Source organism: Neltuma alba, unplaced genomic scaffold (assembly GCF_004799145.2).
Source record: "Neltuma alba isolate B1F8T4 unplaced genomic scaffold, ASM479914v2 tig00010685_pilon, whole genome shotgun sequence".
NCBI classification, from domain to species: domain Eukaryota; kingdom Viridiplantae; phylum Streptophyta; class Magnoliopsida; order Fabales; family Fabaceae; genus Neltuma; species Neltuma alba.
This window is the reverse complement of record NW_021635525.1, coordinates 92,410-111,178: the sequence shown is the minus strand read 5'-3', so window position 1 is coordinate 111,178 and position 18,769 is coordinate 92,410. Positions and strand designations below refer to the sequence as shown.

Sequence of the window (18,769 nt, the reverse complement as noted above, 5' to 3'; positions counted from 1 at the left end):
GACAGACTGACGGCGTGCAGACCCGAGACCGATGGACCGCGCAGGGGATTGAAGGCGTCGGACCAGAGAGTGACCGAATGCGGAGCAGCGACCGACAATGTACCAACCAGAAACTAACAGACCTCGCTGGAGATTGAACCTGTCGGAGCACACAAGGATAAAGCACCAACGACACGGCGGCGGAGTGTGAGCGGGCGACGGAGTGTGAGCACGCGGCCGATTTCTCGAAGATGAAAACCGAAACGATTTTGAGTGTGCTTCGGTTACTTTCTCTAATCAAAAGGGCAAGAAAGTAATTGCAAGTTTCAAATTTTTTGCTATAAGGTCCCTTGGGACCTCATATACATTTTCTGATTTCATGGGACCTTCTGGTAGTAAATTGTCTTCTTTGGGACTCTACAGTAATTTTCCCTATAAAATATTATATTACACATTGTCAATTTTTTGCTCTTAGTATTCTCAAATTTTTTTCTGTATGTAAAATTTTTTTAATAAATAAATACTATATAATGTCAAGTTTGATGGCTTAATTTTTTTTCTTTTCAAAATAATATTATTTTAAATTGTAAAAGAGTATTTTTAGTCTTTTAACAACATTCAAAAACTCATAATAAGACGTTTTGGCCTAATTCAAATTTGTTAAAAATGCAAGCCTTAATTTAATTTTGACATTTAAAGCCGAATTTAATTAGGATTCTCCCTTAATATAATAATAGATCAATCGAAGCAAATTTGATTGAAAAGAGTATGCCATTTGATTTAGTATTAAGAAAACAATTAGTCTCGACTATTGGTAAATAATAATATGAGTATCTCACAAAAAAGAATAATAAACAGATTTTTTTAAAAAAATAAATTCAGCATTGTTCAATTTAAAAGGTTTTTTTTTTTCTATGCACGTGTCTCCCTATAATGAAAACAATTGTATTCGAGTTACTCTCAAACACTAGATATGACACATTTTTTTAGCAGAAATTTGAATTTTTATTTGTCATGTTATTAGAGATTAACCCTTCTTACTAAACTCAACCCCCTAGTTTAAAATGTTATTTTGTATAACTGGAAATAAAAAAAATTGTGATTTAATCTTTAATACTTGTATAATTACCCGGACCTTGAAAATAATTAAATATTTGAGCAGCACATGGAAGCCGCACTCTTCATTTTGAAGTTAGATGACACTTCCAACTCCACAGTTCGGAGCAGCTTTTTCGCTTCCGTTACATTCTTCTCTACGTTTTATTTTTTAATTAGTTCCGAAAATTATTAGTCTCTTCAAAGAAAAATTGCAGTATCTCAAAAAGTAAGGATAGAAAAATCTTTAAGAAGATACTCCTCATGTACTTAATATAGGACCCAATTCTTGAGTTGGTTTTGGTCCTAAATATAAGACCCATTTCTCATATTTATTAATTTTCTCTAAATTACCCCTATGGATACTCTATCAACCATAATCAAGTAGAAGAGGGAGAATGAGGTATTAAGAAAGATGATTATGGTGTTTTAGGAAAAATGTGTCACTTTTTTTATGATTAACTAATTTACCTAACTTCCTTAATCTAATCAAATTAGTTAAATGAGTCTTATATTAAGGACCGGAGGAGTACTTTCTTATCTTTTTTTAGGTACAATTATGATTATCCTCTTATTATTAGAAGCAATTCTGAAGCACTGTCAGGCACTAAATGTGGATATCTTTTCCAACGGAGATTTGATTTTTATAAGATATAAGGATTAAGTTGCAATTTTGCTACCAAAGTTTTCACTCAAAAATACTAGATATCTAAAATTTTTTTATATACAAATTTGTTTCAAAAATTTTGAAATACATTGCAAGTATGCTTGTTATCATTAAAAATATTACCCGTCATTATTACAATTTTAGTTTTTGTAATATTAGGAAGCAAAATTGTTACGATTTTAAATTTTCACAGCAATTTTGCTTCTAAAAACTTATAAGTGCCATGCACTTCTAAGTGAAAGCTTCAGGAACAAATTCAACCTTAATCATATGTTAAAAAATTAATTAAAATTAGTTAAAAACAGTAAATATATATGTAAAAAAATCTAACTTATTTTTTTTTTAAAGAAAATCTTATTTATAAAGATAAAGTAAGTGAGTATGAATAATTAATAAGAATAATCAGTAATTAATAAAAATAAAAATAATACCAAATGTTTTAAACAAATTACTAGTGTATCGTATAAATAACGACACGTCACATCCCTTCAAATTAAAAATTCACTTACTTATATACAGAACCAGAGGTGGCCAAAAAATAAATATAGAACCAAAGGGAGTACAAATCAGGTTAACCAACCTGAGTTAACACTAAACCTAAAGTCATTGTTAAATCTGTATATTTTATATTCGTTTATGTCCTAATTAATGTTCGTAGAACGATATTTCTATATTTTATATTTTTCAAATTGAATTTTGCCCTATGATTACCTGTGGACGTAGTATATAAATAACCCCACAAACCGCTCTAACTTCCCCATCACCACCTTCTTTTCCACTAACACACACCTTCTTCCTTCTCTCTCTCTATCTCAAATTTCAGTTCTGAAACTGAAATTTCAGAAAATGACGATCTCATTTTCCCATTCCCTTCTTCTTCAATCAATTCTCATAGTCCTCTTCATCCTCTCGTCTTCTTCCTTCAACTCTGCCGCCTCTAAAGTCGGCAACTACAATGTGCTCAGTTTCGGAGCCAAGCCCGACGGCAAAACCGATTGCACCAAGGCGTTCCTCAGTGCATGGCAGAAAGCTTGCGACTCGGCCGAATTGGCCACCATTTACGTGCCAGCCGGGAGGTTTTTGCTCGGAAAAACTGCCTTCAGTGGCGAATGTAATAATAAGGCTATCTCTATAACTATCGACGGCACCTTGGTGGCTCCGTCCCACTACCATGTCACCGGAAATGACGACAACTGGATCGTGTTTGATAATGTTGATGGAGTTTCAGTTCGCGGCGGCCTGCTTGATGGCCAAGGCACTGCTTTGTGGGCTTGCAAGAACTCCGGCGGAAATTGCCCTTCCGGAGCCACGGTATGGTTATAGAAAGCTTTGAATCTTTTAGGTTTATTTTTATTCTTATTAATTTTATTAATTAAATATATTGAATTCAATTCAACTAATTAAATGACAGCACTCTCTCTTAGAAGTGGAAATCCAGATTTCTCTAAATTACAGATATATATGACGAATTGCCCATTAGCTGACTTTGTTTTTACTACATTTGACATAAAAAGCTAATAGCATGTGCTTAAAACTAATCCAGATTTTGACAGATTAATTAAATTAATTGTAAAATTTTGAAAATAATTTTGGGTGGGAACTCACTGACAATGAATTAGGACATGCACATATTTGGCCCTTAATTATCGGTACTAATGATATGGGATACAATATCAAATTTTGGATCCAAAAATATTAAATTATAATTTCTAATATATAAAATTAAAAAAATGTTACTATATGTTTTTTGCCACCCAAAAAATGTTACTATATGAAGTATAGCAGTAAAATTTGCAGCTGCTAGAAGTGATATTAGTGTGGTGTGGTTATACTATTATAGATTTTCTCTAATCATCAATTAATTTTCTTAGGAGTTGGCAAAACAAAAAAAATCTCGAGAAAGTTGAATCGGGTAAGTTGGTTTTCTGGGAAACTGGAAACTGCTGCGCCGGGGCTCAAGGAGCCCACGTAGACTTTGGCAGAATTTATTTCATTTCCAAGACATATGGTCAATTATTAATTTATGAAGAACACATATCGCGGGATTTCTTTTAAGACTAAAACAAGTAAGAATCTCAATGGTCAAACCTTAATAATAATATTAATTGTAGGATGCAGTATATATAATAATAATAATAATTCACAACTTGCTTTGTCGGTTAATTAATTCGGACATCCGTTTTTGTTCTTTCACATTCCACTAATTAAGTATTCTTCATTTATCATGAATAAAAGTAATAATATATTTATTCAATTGCTTCTTTCTTTAAAAAAAAAAATGGTCATTTCGAAATGCTATATAACCTAAATTATAGTAAAATTTAATAAAATTATACTAAAATAGCATTATGACTTGAATACCTCTCTTTCTCTTAATTCAATACACTATTGGAGGAGATTGACATATTAATTAAGGCTGAAAAGTTAAAACCAATAATTATCTATATTTTCTCAAGATTCTGTGATGGTAAATATGTTGAAAAATCACAAAACTCTAAAGCGATTAATTTTTTTGCCATTTTTATTGCTTTTTCATGTTTAATTCTTTTTTTATACTATGCTTGTTTTAATTTTTGCTATGTTTGTATATATGTAGAGCTTAAAATTTACCAACTCTAGGAATATCATGGTCATCGGTTTGACCTCACTCAATAGCCAAATGTTTCACATAGTCATCCATCAATGCCAACACGTCAAAATGCAAGGTGTGAAGGTGACTGCCCCTGAAGACAGCCCTAACACTGATGGCATTCACATAGGAGGGTCAGATGATGTCACCATACTCAACTCCAACATTCGAACCGGTGACGATTGCATATCGATCGGCCCTGGCACCACTAACTTATGGGTTGAAAACATTGCATGCGGCCCTGGCCATGGAATAAGGTATTTTCAATTTCATCACCAGAAAAATATGAAATCTTAATAAAAAGATCTTTTAATTCATTTTTTTCAAAGAAATTCATAAATATTAAATCTTAAAAAAGGCTGAAAGCTATTGTGAAAAGCTCTAATAAAATCAAGCACATTTACCAAGAGAAAAATAGGAGGAGATGGTCACCATGAGTTTTTTTTTTTTGGGAAAAAATTCAGTAAAAATAATAAAATTTTATCATTTGCTTTTTTTTATAAATTTCAATTTCAATTATGACTTTCCACCCATGCATTAATAATTTGATAATGATGATGATAATAATTGAGGGCATTAATTAATTGTTTATTTATTTAATTGGCAGCATTGGAAGTTTAGGGAAGGACGAGAATGAAGATGGCGTGCAAAATGTAACGGTGAAAACGGTTAAATTTGCGGGTACTCAAAACGGCGTGAGAATAAAGACGTGGGGAAAGCCAAGCTCAGCTTTTGTGAGAAACGTCATTTTTCAACATGCCGTTATGGTTGACGTGAAAAACCCCATTGTCATTGACCAACATTACTGCCCAGATGACCACGGCTGCCCTCATCAGGTGAGCTTTTGGGCCCTTTGATCATAATGCTTTTCAAATTAGGCCCATCTATTTCTGCACCGTGAATATTTCTTTTATTATGATAATTGCTAGAGAGTTCCAAATAAGAGGAATATTATTACTAAAAAATTTTAATGAAAATTTTAGTACAAAATATTTTATCTTTTTTGTAGGCATAGGTATCTTCTTATTGAAAGTAATTCTATTCGAAGCACTGTCAGGAGTTAAAATATTTTATCGTTTATTATTAAAAAAAATATTGTTAATGGGAGTATTCAGTTTAATATAACAAATACTCACATTTGTATTTTTTAAAAATATTACAGAATTTTTTGCGTCCTCTTTTTTTTTAAAATCTAGTGCCATTATGCATGTTGAACTTCTCGCACACAAGCTATCTAACAAAGATGACACTAATATTTTTCTTACAGAAAAAGAAACAAACCCTTTAGTATTTTTGTTTACACAAGACTTGGTACTTAAAAGTTATATGGTTAATATGCTTTTAATTATGGCATTAATTTGGTCATATGAAACAAATGAAAGCAGGCATCTGGGGTGAAAATAAGTGATGTGACATACCAAGACATTCATGGAACATCAGCCACAGAAGTTGCTGTGAAGTTTGATTGTAGTTCCAAGAATCCATGCAGCGGAATTAGATTGGAGGATGTGAAGCTCACTTACAACAATCAAATCGCTCAAGCTTCATGTCAGAATGCTGGAGGCACCTCACAGGGTTCAGTTCAACCAGAAAGTTGCTTATAATATTAATTCGAACCCTATCCATCTATATTTGCTATCAAATGCTCGATGCTGAGAGAAAAGGAAAAAAAAGATCTGAGTTATTAAGTGTATTTGTTGCAACCGATAGATCCATGAAGAATTTTCTATGGTGTAGTTGATTGATGGAGGAAGAAGAGATATAGCTATTAGCTAGCTAGGAAGTTTATTGCTGGAGTCTGTGGCGTTTATATTGTAGCTCATATGGGGCTATGGTGGAGCCTGGCCTTGCAAAATTGGTGATGAAAGTTCACTCTATTAAAAGAAATAATAATATATGTTACAAAAATCTTTAGGTACTTATTATCTTGTTTTAATTTTCTTTCATCCCATAGGTTGCGAGCAGTCTAACTTCCCTCGAAACAATTTGACATTTCACCGGCCTAAACTCATCAGAAATAAACTGACATGTTGACGAGTTGGCCTACCAACTTGCCTCTTTTTTCTTTCTAGTAAAAAAAGAATTACCTCTTTTTTTATTTTTGATCCAAACAACAACACAATTCAGATTTCTAAAAAAAAAAAGATATTAAATCTTGAAATTGCAAACAAATTGATTAGCTTGGGAAAATTATTCACAAGTTTTGAATAAGATTAAATCCTAAAATCACAAAGTTGACTTGGATAGATGCTTGAGGAACTTGCTCGGCCATTATTCAGATGATGGGCTTGGGTATGGTGATGAGGCTAACTAGCTATAATCCACACCATAATCCAATAAACCAAAAACTGGATCAGACACTAAATTAGTTGAGATAGTAGTTTAAGGATTAGTTGATCAGATTGGGGTCAAACCTGTTAGATTTAAGGTTTTGATGATAACAAAATGAGCATTTAAGTTTGTTTGCATAAACTGATATTTTCATCGATCAAGTGTTCGATCACTAGTTAATTGAACATGCATCAAATAATTGTCAATGCATGATGTGTCCATCTACTGTTAAGTTTTATCGTCACGTGTTAGATAATTCACTGTGCTAGAAACCTTGCTAGATAAATAAGTTAATCGATCACCTATTCGATCATTGGTAGAACTGGTTGAATATAAGGTCTTTTAGGAAATTATCGATCACCTGATGGATAATTGAATGATCAATAAGCTGTCAGAAAAAAAAGATTTAACTTCCTCACTAATAACATAAGGATAATCGATCACCTTATTGATCAAGGGGTAATCAATAATGACTCAGATAATTGGTAAGTTTCTTTCACTCACATGTTGTATCGATGACTTGCTCTAACATTGTTTTACAAAACTTATCTTATTAATCCATAATCTATTCAATCAAGCTCTTCTCTGATTTATTCTAATTCTAGCTTTTCATTGACAATGATTGATCACGTAATCGATTATTTTTTCATTGATCATCAACATGTTCTTCTGCAATATTTGTCCAAGTCATTTAGAATTGTTTTCGGATCACCTGTTCGATCACACCTTGATCGATCAAGTTTCATATCATTGTGTTTAAAAATGCTTTTCCACAATAACTTAGATTGTCGATGAGCTGTTTGATCAAGTGATTATCAATCATCTATTCGATTAATGCACCCATTCATCTCTTCAAAAATTCTTCACAATGTTCTTTCAAAAAATATATATTTTTTCATTTTATCTTCAAACTTTTCTTAGCCTTCAATAGTCAAATTATTCTTTTTTGATAAGTAACGAAGACATACAACTTTAAAAGTATAAGCCTTGCATAGAAATCAGAAGTATTTTCTTGACTACTTTGTTATGTTTCATCATTTATCGATCACATATCCTATAAATGGCTGATCCATAATAAATTTAATAAATGACTGTATCTGTTAAGTCTATTTCTTTCTATTGATTGATGACCTTATCGATCAAGAGATCAATCATATTGATTCTCTTGATTCTTTGAATATTGATCATTTAATCTTATGATTGTCATATCCTATATTATTTCCTAGAATCAATACTTGTTCTGTTATTTATTCATATCCATTGAAGAAGAAAACTTATACTTGTGTAAAGAAACCTCTGCAGATTATGAAGCGCAACAGTTATCTTATAGGTTTAACCTACTATGTCAGAAGCATTTATTACGAATAACTATTATAATTGCGGAACATACGCAAATGATCTTCCAACAGCTACAAGCTCTTATGTCTAATGGAAAACCGAGTCTCTAACTATAAATGGCGCAAAGAGTATTGAATGGAGTATTGAATACACAAAGTTACCATTTATAAAAATTAACTCTCGCATTCAATACTCTATTTTTTGTTCCTAAGCATCAATGTTCATTATATATACTCTGTGAGAGAGTTTGTAATTCCTTTTACTCAATTTTGCAAGTCACTCAAGTATGTGAACTCTTGAGGGGTTGTAACCTTGCGGGTAGTGAAGGAGAGTGATTGAGATTGACTCAGTTATTATACTGAGGCACCAAGAACCCCTTTAATCTTGAGGATTTAGTGAAAATCTCATAGGCATTTTGAGGACTGGACGTAGGTCAAGTGGTTGAGATTGAACCAATATAAACTCTTGTATGATTCTTCTTCGGTGAAATCTTTCTTAACTCATTTCCACTGTTCTATTTGATCATTTATTTTATTAAGTTAAATTTTTATATATCACTTAATTCATCCTCCTCTTGGGTGAAACTGCCATTAACAAGACCGGTTATATTAAAATAATATAATTTAATTAAAAATAACAGAATACAATAAGATTAACAATCACTAATAACAAAATACAAGACAATATAATATTAGTTTGATTGTAACAATAACAAAGCATAACGATATTGGGAATTTTGATCTTTACGATTCATCAATAACTAAAATTTATAATCATTAATACCAAAATTATCACTTAAATTCATTCAAATATATAGTGAATGAGATATTAGGAGTTGAATAAAAAAATATAACCGATAGTAATATAATCTTTCAAACCGATGCATCATTGGTTTTTACCAATGTGACCAGTTTGATATCGATTCAATACCTAAACCAAACCACTGATTTTTCGGTTGAACTGTGAATTGGTTGGTTCGGTTTATTTTTTGTTTATTGTCATAACCATAGGTATAAAGGTCATTTTCAGTTCGTCACATACATTGAGGCACTAGGATCTCCACAGAGGAAAAGACAAGGGACCGTGAGATAGTCATAACTTTGATCCATATTCTTGTATACTATTTTTGGTATTTAATATAAAAATTAGTGTGATATTCAATTTAGTTTTGAATATAAGATCTCAACATATTTCGTCATGTCTTTATCTATTTTCCTCAAGGTAGTATTTGTAATAGTTGTACATGTTAAATATTTTATCAAATGATAGTTTTAACTAATACACATGATTAATAAAAGTATTTTAAGAAAAATAATATATATTTATAACAAATAACCAACTTTATTAATTTTTTTAAGTTATCCAAATTAGTCAACTAACTTTTATATTGAAAATTGAAAATAATAATCCTTTAATCCTTAATATAAAACCTATTTAACTAATTTGATTAGATTAAGGAGGTTAGTCAATTATAAAAAATATGATATGTTTTTCCTAAAATACCATAATTATCTTTCTTAATATCTTCCCTCACTTTTCTACTTGATTATGGTTGATAGGGTATTCATAGGGGTAATTTAGAAAAAAACTGATAAATATAAGAAATATGTCTTATATTTAGGACCAAAATCAATTTAATAATTAAGTCTTATATTAGGAATTGGAGGAGTATTATAGTTTAGTATAATTATCTTATAATAATAAAACTTAGAAAAATATAGAAACAAAGAAATTATTTTTTCCCTATAAAAACATAAATTGACCAACAAGCTATTGGTTTGAGATGGTAAGCAGTTTCACTTTGTAAGAAGAAGAACACAAGTTCAAATTTCGAGAAGTGTATTTGTTAGAATGGTTTTAACCTTAACATTCTTAACTTAGTAAAGATTAGATCAAGCCTAAAATAACTTGAAGATACTCTGAATTATTTTTAAAAAAGAGAAACAGAGAAATTATTATAATCTTCTAATTGCAACATTTATAATAACTATCATGTCATTAGTAGGATAAATAATAAATAATATTCCCTACAATCCCAATTACTATAAGCTTCACATTTGAAAATAAATGTGATTTATTTTATAAGTTTTAATTTGAACTTGTCTTAATATTTAATGTATATTTTTTAATGTTGCATTTAACTATTTTTTTATCACTTTTTTTTGTATTTTTTAATCTTTTTTTGTCATTTATTATAAAGACATATTTAAAAATAATAGTATATTTCTGATTTACTTATTATTTTTAACTTATTTTAATTAATTTTTTATTATCTGTGAATTAATTATTTAAAACCTATAATAAAAAATATAGCAATATATTACTCTTTCGATCTTAAATATAAGACTCTTATTTTTATACATATTAGTATAATGATGTTATATTTAAAATCGGAGTCTAATATTACTTAGGTCCTAAGTATAAATATAAGACATATTTTGTAAGTCTTTGGTATTCCTTCAATCCTTAATATAAAACCCATTTAACTAATTTGATCAGATTAAGAAAGTTAGGTAAGTTAGTTAATTATAAAAAATATGACATGTTTTTCTTAAAATGCCATAATCATTTTTCTTAATACCTCTTCTTTTCTCTCCTACTTGATTATAGTTGAGGGAGTATCTATATTGATAAATTTAAAAAAAATTGATAATATGATAAATAAGTTTTATATTTAGAATCAAAATTACCGCAAGAAGAAGGGTGTTATGTTATAAGCCCTCTTACGCCCTCACCATTCTTATTTGGATGTTTCATCTTCATCGGAAATGCAGTCCACGGATCATCGTACTCCCTCGTCAGTCCTCTTTCTTTCCCTCCCAGTCCCCTTCCATCCCGTTCAATAAATGTAAAGAAAGCAGACAATAACACAGATCCGGTCACCAATTAGCAACAAGATCTCGCTCAAACGGCCGGAAAGTTGGGGAGGACGAGGCTCACGACTCGCGATCTGATCGCAAACGAAGCTCATTATCTTAGACTGCCACGAAGGGGGAAGATGAGGGGCGACGATGGCGAGTGGCGGGAATTCTGAGCGTAAGTTCTGTATTCCTGTTCCTTTCGAGTGATAATCATCAAACGGGAGTGGAGTGGTAGGAGTGAATTGAAACACAAATTTAAAGAATTAGGAGGGAAAATGGCCGCCAGGCAAATGGAAGAGGTGCAGAAGAAATTGGCGATGCTGAATTATCCAAGAGCCAATGCCCCTGCTCAGTCCCTCCTTTTTGCTGGGATGGAGCGTTATGCCTTGTTGGAGTGGCTCTTCTTCCGGCTGTTAGGTGATAAGTCGCCCTTCTCTCAGCAAAACTTACAAGGGGATGTTCTGGTTCGTGACGATGAGACTGCTCGCATTCAGTATTTGGCCGAGATTGCTAAGTTTTTGGGTATCACGACTACCATAGATACAGAAGCCATTCAAGTTAGTCATTTTCTTATACTGTATTGTTAATTTACTTTGTGCATTGCCACCTCCTGCAAATTTTGCGGTTTATGGCGCCTTTAGATGCATTCGTACAACTCTTTTTAATGCTATGAAATAGTGAACATGGCTAATTCCAATTTCAAGTCAAGTTTAATTCACTATGTAACTACGCATCATACTAATACTTATTTCTGGGGAGTTGCGACTATCCTGAAAGCTGGCATATGTATAACAGGGACGTGGAAGTTATGAAGACCGGACTGAAATGCTTCGACTTATTGTTGATCTAGTTGAGGCTAGCATTTATGCTGATACTCCTGAATGGAGGTTGTGCGCTGTCTTATTACTTACGGTTACTGGTTAATGCTACCTACTTTTTCTGCCATTTGGCCACATGGAACTGATATAATATTTCTTTGCATTCTGATTTTGTAGTGTGGATGACCAAGTGGCAAAGGACATTCAATTGATAGACTGCATTGCGGAAAAGCAAGCTCAGATTTTTTCTGAAGAATGCAAATTGTTTCCTGCTGATGTTCAGATTCAATCCATCTATCCATTGTAAATATTTTTATCTCCTTTTCTTCCTATTGATCTCGCCTTTGCATTCTATGATTATCCCATAGCAACATGTCTTTTATGTCATAGTAATGACGGGTATGGAATTCTATCTGATAGGCCAACTATATTCATATTTTTAGATTCTATCAAACATTCGATGTGGTGTCCAAAATGTTTAGCGTGCTAGTAATCCTACTTCCTTGTTGACAAGCTAAATTGGGACGAGCTGTGGTGCATAAATAGTTGTTGCTATATGGAGGACCACACGAAGTATTAGATAATACTGTTGCAGACCACAATATACACAAATTCTTGACATGTTCTCTGCATATTTTCAACAGTACTGGTGGCATCATTTTTACACTGATTGTATCAGATAAGATATTTAAATATCTTGACCTGTTCTTCTTATATTTTCCTTTGTTTAAAGCATATATCTTAAGTTCCTGTAATGTCACAAGTGCTGCTAAAATAATTTGTTGATATGTTGCAATTATAAACAAACAAGCTCTGTTTTGTCGAATTTTGTCGAGAGGTGTTAAGAATTTGGGACTTATGGATAAAGAGTCACTCTTCTTAGGAGCTATTCAGATCTGAGGGAAGTTTTGTAGGTTGAGGAAATAGTTGGCTGTGGTGCACTTAGAGAAAGGTTTATAAGTACTAGTGTAAATAGAGGTTTAGAGTCTTTTTTATACTGGCAGTCTTGAGTTCATAGATATCACCATTGAGTTTTTCATTATATTTTGGTTCAGTCCCTTCTGTTTCTCCCCAGCTTTCAAATTCTATATTTTCTGTAGATTCCTTTTATCATCATCACAGTTTTTCTGGGACTGGGAGGATGGTTAAATCTAACAACAGATGCTGTATCGCATACCACCTAAATTTTACTATGATACTCCCCAAACCCCCCCCCCCCCAAAAAAAAAAAAAAGAAAATGTCCATCTAGAGGTGTTCATCTAGTGCTCTTATGACTCTGCATACGTTTAGAATTATTTATTCAGTGACTTGTGTTCCATAAAGAGATGCTTTTAATAGCAGAAATTGCATTAGTATAAACATATAGCAAACAGATCATACGATTAAAATTCCATGCAACCATGAACGAAATTCATTAATAAACTTGGCATAAAATTCATTTGTAAAATTCAAATTTTGATGCACAAAATTGTAATGAAGCCGCTGCATGGAAATCAAACTTTCTTCCTTTTTGAGGTTCGTTGTATCCTTGTAGTTATTAAAGCCGCATGTGAACTTAATAAATTTAAGCATCACATGGATAAAACCCTTGAGAATGATGTTAACATTTATGGAGATTCAGTTGGTCCACTTTTTCCTTTTTTAAAGAACATTTTATCTCCTTGTCATATTTATTTATTTTTAAATAAAAAGTGCTTCTAACACTTCTACTCATTAATTGATGTAAATTCACTTGAAATTGAATGTTCCTTGGATGAAGAGAATTCAACTTGTATATGTCGTCCGACATCTTGTCTCATGGGATTTAGTAAATAATTCTGCTTCTTTAATCGAAGTTCATTTGCAGGCCAGATGTTTCTGAGCTGGAGGCAAAGCTTTCTGAACAATCGAAAATCCTGTTGAATCTTCAGCAGAAAGTTGATGATTTGGCATCAAAGGTTTATTACTAAGTTATTAATCCCCATGCTGTCTTCTTTGTCATTTTCTTTGTTTAAGAAATATATTAAAATAAGAAGAGGAAAGATAAAAGTGAGCAGGAAAGGGTTATCCTCCCAATGTAAATGACCAGGGCTGAAACAAGACTTTATTAAATATCAAATGTCTATTGAACTGCGTCCTCTTCTTTCCCTGCTGTTGGTCCTATGAAAATTGACATTTCTATCTGAGATTTTAAAGGTAAAAAGTAAAACTATTACAAATTTAAAATTACAGAACAACTTTGTGTTGAATTAATGACAAAGTTCTCTGTAGTTTCTTTATTGCTGAAGTCTATGTTACTTAGTTGCATTTTGTTATTCATCTCCAATTCTCCATTTGAAATAGTTTTAAAGCCGAATTTTTTTCATTCCCACTTGTCAAACAGTAAATGAGGAAACTTGTGATCTCAGTTTGCTTATTTTGATGTAATTGCGGTTTACAATGTGTGCAGCATGCTTACAATCCAGACGAGGAGTATACTGAGGTGGAAGCCAAACTGCGGGCACATTTGGAATCTTTCCTGGAAACTGCGAGAACTTTCAATATGATTTACACAAAGGTTTGCCAGCCGGTCTATTATTTGTGATGCATACAAATTTTTTTTTTTTTATCTGCTTTCTTTGAAACCTAGCCAAATAATCTTATCGTGCATTATATTTGAGAAAGCAGTTGTGGCAATGTAGTGAACCGTCATCACTTAAGAATTATAAAGTTTTGGTCCAATTGGCCAAGGGGATGATAATATGCTTATATCTAGCCCCTCAGAGTGTCTTATGTACCATACTAAAATAGCTCCATCATAGAATCCATAAGGATGATATATCATTGAGGCTAAGAGATAACCTAGCAGCACGATCTGGTCATATTGGTTAAATCCTGTAATTAATTTTTGTTCATTATTTGACAAGATATCCGGAGTTATGATGCTGGAATTTCAGATATATATTAGTCAGATAACAATAAGAAAGAACGTGATGACTATGAGAGAAACTCAAAGATATCATGCTCTATATGTCTCATATTCGTAGACTCTTTGGCTAACTAACTCAAGAGTATATAATCATAACGTCTCTAACGGACCACCAATAACATAATGGCTAACTACTGACTTCCTTTAATACATTTCCCAATATCTTCCCTCAATTATATACTGAGGGTGACACAACAAACTGCTGCTAAATTCACTGATTCACCCCTTCAACTTGAGCCCCATTCTGAAACACGATCTTAAGGTAACTCTAAAACACTGAGCCTTGTCCAGAACCGAGCAAAGCTGCTATAGTTAACAGCTTTAGTCTGGCTGTTGTCGGCAATCTATTCTTGTGCTGGCTCATGCACTACTCCCTTGTCAATGACTTTTCCCAAACAAGTTCCAAACTAACTCAATATGTTTGCTCCTCATGTGTAATACTGGATTGGAAGATAACGGCACAGTACAAAGATTGTCACAATGAACCACAGGTATCGTGCAAGGCACATTAATGCATAATTCATGCTATAGAGGATCTATCCAGACAACTTCTGACAAACAATTGGCTAAACTTTGTAATTCCCTTTCTGTGCTAGATTAGAGACCAGTGATTTTTTTTTTTTTTTGGAGAGGAACATGAGACTAAATTATAACCCAGAAATGCAGGATAGTCACTTATGGTCTTTGTCATTGATGGGGACTTGGTAATGTGGGATCCCAAGTCCCACATTGAGTAGAATGGGATACTCAATGGGGTAATCAAGTGGGTTGGTTCTCTCACCTCAACAATTAGCTTTTGGTGTAGGGTTCCTTATCCCACTTAGGTACCCATCAGTCATCCACATTAATGGCCTGATTCTCATATCTAATATCCAGATTACCAGCCCATGCTTAAGTTCTCCACTTAAGCATTTCAAAATCCTTTGAACAGCTGCCCAATGCTCCTGTTGAGGATTATGCATAAACTGACGTACTTACTCGCGAGGAATGCTAACTAGGTTGTGATAGTAGCATATTGTACTCCCCCTACAATCAATCGATAGAATGATGGATCTTCAAGAGAATGTTCTCCATTCTTCCTTAATCAGACCCTTGATGCCATAGGATTCTGCACTGACTTTGAATCTGCCATACCAGCTTTAACTATTAAATCTTTGATCATGGGCAAAATTCAACTTCTGTCCTTTTAGAATCATTGTCAACCCTTATCATCTCTTGTGCTCATTGCAAATTGTTCTTGGGTGTTAGCTTGAATAGTTAATTATCTATTGCTATGAGAACACCCAAAACTTATGTCTTCATGATTGTCTAATAATTGCAATTCTAAATGCATCAAATTTGGAGCTGCCTAAGCTGATAGAATATTCTTTCTTTGTTTTTTTTATTAAGGAAATTCGTCCCTGGACACACATGATGGAGGTACCCCAACTACATGGGTTTGGACCAGCTGCCAATCGTTTACTGGAGGCCTATAAAATGCTTTTGAAGGTAAGAAGCAAACTTCCTAAAGTTTGGTTAAGAAGCTTGTTCTAATAAATCCTGGAATGCTCTTATTGGATCCAAAGTGATGCTTGAGAAAATCCTGTATGATCTATTTAATGATAGTTACTTGTATATCCACAAAAAGGAGAACCTTTTAATTAAGCTATTTATTCCTTAGAGTTTATTAAGAATTTTCAAAGTCAAGAATTGGGTATACATTTTTGTTTTTCTTTGGTGGGGGGGGGGGGGGGCGCTAAGTATTATAATATGTATTCCTCCTCCTTCCTTGTAAATGTTGAGAATATTGTATGGAACATCAACACTTCAAAGTGGGGAAAGAGTATGCGTTGTATACTATACAACACCAGTAGATATCTCATAACCATTTGTAAATGTTCTTTTTCCCCAAAAGAAAAGAAAAAGTTGCAGTTTTGGATATAGCTGCCATATGGCGTAAATAATGAACGTAGATAGGCAATGTTGGGTGGTCTAGTCAACACAGTGGCAGTAGGTTACACTTGCTGACTTGGCTTCCAACCAAGAAGGTTTACCAGGTGAGGGAAGAATTGACCTCTTGAATACTTGGTATCACGTGAACAGATACTACCTACTTTGGCAGGGTCCAATTATTGAAGGTTTCCATTCCAACGATCTTTCTCACCGTCTACTTCTGATGCTATCTTTTCCTCATAAACGATGTCGAGTCTTATGTTTTTTCACTTTCTGTTCTTCACAGTTTCTGGGTAGCCTGAGGAATCTTAGAGACTCTCACGCTGCTCTTGCTGTTGGATCTTCTGAGACAACCGGAGAGCCTTCTTCTGTTACAAGAATAATATCTGAATGTGAATCTGCATTAACAGTCTTAAATCGGGATCTTGGAATTCTCTCAGCTTCCATTGATCGTGAACGCGGAGGAAAGATGAATATGTGATGAAACAGTTCGAGATATGAATGATCAAGCAGCCTGGAAGTGAGATTCAACTTCGGAATGTTTTGATATATGATATGGTAAATTGATTCAGTTGGCTGCACTCATTGTCTTAAGAAAATGGCAAGCAATTCTTTAGTCACTATTGTGCATAGTAGGGCCCAAGTATAAATTTGTTGTTTGACAAGTTATATATGTTGATTATTCCATGCTTGAATGCTCAAAGCTTGATACTACTCAGCAGGAACTACTATTACTGTTAACTCTCCGTTTGTACTACTCGCTTGGAACAAAATACCGTTGTTTGAAAATTCTTGATTGACCATAATTTAAAAGAAAAAGTTGACATGAAACTTAATTTTTATTGTTTATTTAGCTTATAAACGTGGGGAAATGGGATTAAGACTCAAGATTTGTATAATAAACGTTAAGTTCTAAGAAATTTTACTTAAATTATGAGTTGAATATCAATTCAAACGGTTAGAAATGTAAGCGTTATTTGTAAATTAGGCATTAAAATCTTGGTATTTAAATTTCATAGAGCACTTCCAGTGATTTGTAATTGAGACTCATATTTGATATTTGTGAGTGTTAGATGGATGTTTATAAATTACTTTGTGCAAAACTATTAAAATTTAATTATTATTACTAAATTATTCTTTTGAGGTTTGAATCTAAATGTCATTTCTCCTTTAAACATCCAGAGGAAAAAAAAAGAAGAAAAGAAATATGCTTTTTTGTCCTTCAAAGCTTTGCCAAACTGTTTCCTTGACTTGCATATAAAGTAGCAGGTACCTGTATGGCACATGGTATATGGGCATAAAAAAAAGTTCGATGTAATGCCTTTATTAGGTGTTTGAATTAACTTTTTTTAAAAGTAATAGAGATAGGTGTATAAGAGGAGTTTTGTCTCAAGTTATGTGAAAGCATTTTTTTTAAGTAATTGTAAGGATTGTCAAACTTTCCCAATATGTTTCAATCACTACTACAAAAAAAAGCTTTTAACGGCAATTAAAATGAGTTTTTCACGGCGGTTTTAGAGGTGAAGTGAATTCCATCGATGTTGTTGAGTGAAATAAATACTGTGGTTTCGATCTTTCTCAACAAAATCATCACGTAGTAAATCAACAAAACCTAAAGTGATTTTTCTTTCCCCTTCAAGTTTACCTACTACGGTACCAGTGTGAATATGATCTCCACTAGACAAATATAACGCTTCAGCTAGTACATGTAAGTGCATACCATGATTCTTCTGTCTATCGATAACTGCATGCATTGTGTGGATATGAAGAAGTAGACCATTATCCCGGCAATAATGAGCCAAGCTAGTATTTGCAATGAATCTCCCTGTTAAGTAGTCATGTATTAGGATAGAAACGCCCCAATTCTCAGGCAAACACAGCTCTTTTGATCATTTCTTCGCTTGTACCTGTAGTAGCATTCAAGTAATGCCTTTTGATTTCATCTGTTTCAACCGGTGTTTTGAAAATTGTTTCAGTATAAAATAAGAAATGGTCTCTCTAACACATAAATGGTCGGGAATTCACATTCTCATCATCTTTGGTAAAATCAAGTCTACCACGGATTTGAAATTAAGTCATTGTAGTATATGTATATCCCAATCACTCGAACATAGATAACATAGGAAAAAAAGACAAAGAAAATCAGGAAGATAATTAAATAATTAAATTAA

General features: G+C 32.9%; 2 protein-coding genes across 2 annotated transcripts; both read left to right on the top strand.

The window, feature by feature from the left end:
- Positions 1-2,587: 2,587 nt before the first annotated feature.
- Positions 2,588-5,974, top strand: LOC114758311 (polygalacturonase-like). Its single transcript, XM_028947353.1, has 4 exons — positions 2,588-3,052; positions 4,338-4,627; positions 4,978-5,206; positions 5,756-5,974. The coding sequence occupies exons 1-4, from the start codon at positions 2,588-2,590 to the stop codon at positions 5,972-5,974; spliced, it is 1,203 nt and encodes a 400-aa protein (XP_028803186.1).
- Positions 5,975-10,837: 4,863 nt separating this feature from the next.
- Positions 10,838-17,429, top strand: LOC114758309 (AUGMIN subunit 7). Its single transcript, XM_028947352.1, has 7 exons — positions 10,838-11,457; positions 11,696-11,787; positions 11,896-12,021; positions 13,566-13,656; positions 14,148-14,255; positions 16,056-16,154; positions 16,885-17,429. Exons 1-7 carry the CDS (start codon positions 11,176-11,178, stop codon positions 17,077-17,079), a joined length of 993 nt encoding a protein of 330 aa, XP_028803185.1. The 5' UTR covers positions 10,838-11,175; the 3' UTR covers positions 17,080-17,429.
- The last annotated feature ends 1,340 nt before the right edge of the window (positions 17,430-18,769 follow it).